This window comes from Myotis lucifugus, unplaced genomic scaffold, assembly GCF_000147115.1.
Source record: "Myotis lucifugus unplaced genomic scaffold, Myoluc2.0 scaffold_905, whole genome shotgun sequence".
Classification (NCBI taxonomy): Eukaryota; Metazoa; Chordata; class Mammalia; order Chiroptera; family Vespertilionidae; genus Myotis; species Myotis lucifugus.
This window is the reverse complement of record NW_005871953.1, coordinates 114,278-118,335: the sequence shown is the minus strand read 5'-3', so window position 1 is coordinate 118,335 and position 4,058 is coordinate 114,278. Positions and strand designations below refer to the sequence as shown.

At 60.8% G+C, this 4,058-nt stretch overlaps 1 protein-coding gene across 1 annotated transcript in view; it reads left to right on the top strand.

Moving 5' to 3' along the window:
* The first annotated feature begins 114 nt into the window (after positions 1–114).
* Positions 115–4,058, top strand: part of ATP6V1B1 (ATPase H+ transporting V1 subunit B1) — a 16,094-nt gene continuing 12,150 nt past the window's right edge. The window contains exons 1-2 of the mRNA XM_023747552.1: positions 115–381; positions 3,113–3,125. Of these exons, the coding sequence (XP_023603320.1) occupies positions 245–381; positions 3,113–3,125 (150 nt within the window). The 5' untranslated portion in view covers positions 115–244. The remainder of the gene's footprint in view (positions 382–3,112; positions 3,126–4,058) is intronic.

Below are 4,058 nucleotides of genomic sequence, written 5' to 3'. Positions count from 1 at the left end.
CCCCGCTTCCCCCATCCTCCTGCTTCCGGGGCTTAGGGCACCTCCCAGATCTGGAATTGCTCCAGGAAACCAAGTTTCCCTGTTTACAGTTGACTAGGGGGAGGAGGGGAGGAGAGAGGGGAGGGGTAGCCACGGGGCAGGCAGGCTGGTTGGCTCTCTCCAGCTCCGGCTGGACCTGGAGTGCTGGACCTGCGTCAGTCAGCCAGCTCGGCTCAGGCACGCCGCTCCAGCCCCACACCTCACCATGGCCATGGAGGTAGACAGCAGGCCTGGGGGGCTCCCCGGCACTGGTAGCGACCTGGGCGCAGCTCGCCAGCACATGCAGGCGGTCACCAGAAACTACATTACTCACCCCCGTGTCAGTGAGTATGACCCCAGTGGGTGAGCGTGGGGTGGGCTGTTGGTCCTCAGGCACTGCTTTTTAGCCTCAGGGAAAGAGGAGGACCAGAGGGTGGGGGGAGTGGCCTAGGGGGCTTTCGGTCCAGTGGAGTGATACCATCAGCTGCCTGTGCAAGGAGCCACCTCTGCAGGTGGAGAGATGCGGGTCTGAGCCCAGGTTACCCCAGAGGGGAGGGCAGGGAGGTCGTTGCAGGAAGCTCCCCGTCATCACTCTGGACCTGCATGGAGACCCCAAGTCCAGAGAGAGCACCCACCTGCCCCTGAGAGTGTGTGTGTGTGCGAACACGTGTATTTGGGGTATGTATCCAGGCCCAGCATGAGGAAACGTGTGATCGCATGTTCTTGGGGGGAATGTGTAGCAATGCAGAGCTGGTGTGCATCCTCCGGACGGGAATTACGTGACACTGTGTGTCACATCGATGGGTGCGTGCCGCGTGTGCGTTCTGGGGTGGATGTCAGTGTGTATAGCCAGGGAAGGCGTGTGCCTGCGTGTTCTCACCTTCACTCATGTGAGGATATGGGTGAATGTGTGTGACAGCTTGAGTGTGTGTGTGATCAGAGTGAAGAAATGTGGGCATCTATGTCATTTTGGACAAAGTGGGAAAGGGAGACACTGTGTGTGCAATTTGTACACTCAGGGTGAGGGTGTGTACGTGTGCGTGTATATGCTCCAGCGTGCATGCTCACGGGGTGAACACGGGGAGGTGTGCTCAGGTGCTGTCCATGTCTGTGTGTGTACAGCCAGGGGAGTGGGAGCGCCTGGCATCCAGGTGTACAGGTGTGTGTGCCAGAGTGCATCTTTGCAGGCTTCAGGGGGCGTGGCCCTGCAGTGGCTTGAGGGCCTGTCCTGCAGAAGTGGCCCAAGTTCAAGTGTCTGGGGCAGAGAACCCGGTGAGGCCCTGAGGACCAAAGGGAGCCCTTTGCCCCCACCATCTCTCCTTCTCCAAGGTCACTCTCCCTGCCCAGGCTTATTCTAGAATTCTCAGCAGCCCAGCCCACTGGAGGAAACCGGCCTGGCCAGCACCAGCTGAGCAGAGCCAGAGGCTGCTAAGAGGGTGTGTTTGGGGAGAAGCTGGTGTAGCACAGACACCCCTCCCTCCTCTCCAGTTACACATCTGATGGGGGGGAGGAGTGGCCTGAGAGGCAGCTTGGAGCCCAGTCTGTGTTTGGGAGTGGAGCCCCAAGGCCCCAGGAGGAGTCCAGGGGTGTGAGGAACCTCCTTAGGCCCCAGCAGGCACTGAGGGTGGAGTACTGTTCCGCCGAGGAGCTGCTGAGAGGAGTGGTGTAAGGTTGATCCAGATGTCCTGCCAGCTCTGCCCTGTGTGGGTGCAGAGAGGATGGAGGCCCAGATCCTCCCCAGGGCCGAGGAGGTCCCCAAGGCCCAGAAATATGCAGCGACTGGGCCCCATTTGGGTCCAGAGCCCAGGCCGGAGACCTGAGAGGAGTCTGCTGACCCTCGTCCAGTCCCATGTGATGGGAGGCTCCTCCCGTCATCCCTCCTCCCGGCCGGGGTCCCGGGGTCCAAGTGGGCTGTGGGTTCTGGAGTCCGGACCTACATGCTTTGCTTTCCTTCTCCCTGGAATGTACCCTCTCCCAGGAACCCTGCAGGCTGCACTCCCCCCCACCCAACCACCCCCCTCAGATCCCTCTCAGCCAGTTCCTTGTTTATAGTCAACAAGCCTGGGTCAAGTCTGACCCAGGTTGGAATCCAGGGGTGGCAACAACCTCCCCCGAAACCCCAGGTTTGCAAGTGTGCTGCTCCGTGGGGCCCCCACTCGGACAAGGGTGTTCACACACAACAGCTGACCCAGAGGCCAGGGGCAGTGCAGGGGGAGCCCCTTCGGGCTCCACAGCTGTGTCAACGATGTCATTGCAATGACAAAGGCCACCACCTTTGCTTTGCGGCACACCAGTGTCCTCACAGGGTACATCCCGGGGCCAGCCCCAGCCCCGCCTTAACAGCCCCCACCCCCAGGGCAGGCAGGGTTCCCCAAGTGCTCTGCACCTGCAGCTTTCACCAATTCCCTCCTTTCCTCCTCAGGGCCTGAGGGGTTTCTCCCTGGGGGGAGGAGCATGGATAGGCACAAAACCCAGAGCTGCTGCCCTCCTAAGCTGAGCTGGACTTCTACCTGGGGCCTATAAGCACTTCCAGGAGAACTTTGTGTGGAGACAGAAGGTGCATAGGAGAAGGGCAGCTGGCTCCCAGCCCCAGGGCTCACAGAGCCAATGGATGGAGTGAATCCAGGAGGCTTCCTGGAGGAGGAGGTGGCCTGAGGGACTTCAATGGCTGGGGAGGGAATGGGTCAGAAAGAAGGGGGGAGGTGGAGTTGGGATGGGGAGTGAACCCCAACATGTCCACTCCAGGAAAGAAGGGACCCCTTTGCCACCCCCAGAGCTAGAGTTGTTCCCCAGGGGAGGAGGTGGCATGGAGTTTTATCGGGTGGTGTGGGGCACAAGTTGCTAGGCTGATAGGGTAAGGGGTGGGGGCACAGCATGAGCAAAAATGATGATGGCCAGGCTGGTGGCCTAGCTGGTGGGATGGAACCAGGTCAGATTGCCCGGGGGCTTGAGTGCCACACCACTGGCTGCCTCGGTTTCCTCAACTGAAAGGGCAGAGAGGTTATTACACTGAGAGTTCCACCCAGCAGGTCTTGGCTGATTCTAAGAACCCTCAGCTTCTAGCCCCTGCCCCCCTTCCCTAATCCTCCGACAGGATCAGGGAAGAGGTGAGGGACCTGCTGCCCCGGCTTGCCCCCACCCTGGCCTCACGCCTGGGCGCCCCCGCAGCCCTCTCCCAGGACTCTGCAGGTGTGTGGCTGGGCCGCCCTAATTAGTGAGCTGCGAGAGCCCCCTGCTGAGTCTTTGACAGGGAAGGCGGTGGGGAGACAGGGTCAGGGAGGGGCTCCCCCAGCCTGCAGCCCAAAGTGCAACCCGAAGTGTCAGCTCGGACAATGGAGAGGGGGTGGGCCAGCAGCTGGAGGGAGAGGCTGCACAGGCTCAGGAAGGCCTGTGGAGGAAGTGCCCCTCCCCGCCCCTCTGGTTCAGCACCCTGCCTCAGTACTCTCCCTGCTCCCAGCCCAAGCCCAAGAAGGACTTACCTCGTGGTCCCCTCCTCCTGTTCTTACGTTTCCTAGTTGTCTAAGCCCAGGAAAGCCTTGCAGTTATCTGGGCAAAAACAGCCTCACCCAATGGGTTTTCCTAACTCGGTTCTCAGGGAAAGTAACTCATATCCAACAAAAGTAAAGGGTCTGACCACCAGGGGGCGTGAGCGGGGCCCTTTAGTTCCCTCGGTGTGGGGTGGCTTGGTGCCAGGCTGGCCTACAAGCATAAGGCAATGTGGTCTGAGAAGAAGGACAAAGAGGGGATCCCAGCCGCTCCTCTGCCACCAGCGTGCTGTGTGACCCGGGCTGGCTCCTCATCCTTCTGGGCCCTGTGTTCCTCGCCTGCTAAAAGGGTGTTTGGACCCCTGGCCCCTGGGCCGTCCTTCCAGCCTGCGCGTGACCCAGCGACCTCACAGACCCTGCCCATCCTGCCTGCCAACTTCCTTTCAGCCCACTTGTCTCGGTTGGGGCTTTATAAGGACCCCAGTGAAGGTCTCCTCGTACCCGATGGGTGTGGGGGGAGTGAGGACCCTCAGGCCCCTCAGCCAGCCCCTCCAG